Source organism: Nannospalax galili, unplaced genomic scaffold (genome assembly GCF_000622305.1).
Source record: "Nannospalax galili isolate Female #2095 unplaced genomic scaffold, S.galili_v1.0 scaffold5156, whole genome shotgun sequence".
Lineage (NCBI taxonomy): Eukaryota > Metazoa > Chordata > Mammalia > Rodentia > Spalacidae > Nannospalax > Nannospalax galili.
The window spans coordinates 22,875-23,695 of NW_008336872.1; the positions used below are offsets into that span (position 1 = coordinate 22,875).

Sequence of the window (821 nt, forward strand, 5' to 3'; positions counted from 1 at the left end):
AACTATAAGGAAAGAGTCCCGTCTAGGGACCCACATTCTGCAGTCTAATACTCTGCACTTTGGCCACTTGTGGCCCTTTCTGTTCAACGTCCTCTGTTTCATGAGGAAGTTTCACTGAAAAGAGTTGAGATCTGCATTATTATTCTCTCTGCCCCTTGTTCCACTATGTTTCAAGAGCCTTAGGTGTAGAGGATCCACTGTAGATGTGTCCCTTAGGGTTGGGTATCTCACAGACATTTATTCTCGGTGTGTGACCAGTTGTGGAACTCTGTAATATCAGTTGCAAAACAAGCTTCTTTGATAAGTGGTGACTGGCATACTTGTATGGAAATATAAGGATATACATTTAACATATACATTTGTCTAGGGATGTGACAGCCTTAGGGTTTTCTCTAAGATCTATGACCTCTCCAGCCATGTATATTTGTCTGTGTTTATTGTGCCACACTTGAATTTCTTCCCATCGAATGACTTTTAAGTCCATTTAAGTAGCTGAAATTCAATCAAACCTCAGTGAGAGTATCGAATGTGGACCCTGAGTTAATATCAGTATGTTTTTGTGTTTACAGTGGTCTCATGAAACCTGGCCTCAATGCCATTATGGGACCTGAAGATGGAAGCAGGTCCTTGTGAGTATGACAGGAAATATATGTAAAATGTATGTAAACCTTTAGTGTCCAGTTTGTGTGCTTTAAAAAATCAGCCAAGAGTCACTTGTGAAGGTGTTGTTTAAGCAATTGAGTGTGTGCATGTCTAGTCTGGAGTGTGGATAATATGCAGTTTGGATACATTTTAGTTTGCTTCCAAGGCCTAGGGCATCT

General features: G+C 40.4%; 1 protein-coding gene across 1 annotated transcript in view; it reads left to right on the top strand.

The window, feature by feature from the left end:
• The window catches only part of LOC108490744 (ATP-binding cassette sub-family G member 3-like), a 23,493-nt gene extending 22,794 nt beyond the window's left edge, over positions 1-699 (top strand). The window contains exon 3 of the mRNA XM_017797743.2: positions 570-699. Within this exon, the coding sequence (XP_017653232.2) occupies positions 570-633 (64 nt within the window). The 3' untranslated portion in view covers positions 634-699. The remainder of the gene's footprint in view (positions 1-569) is intronic.
• Positions 700-821: the final 122 nt, after the last annotated feature.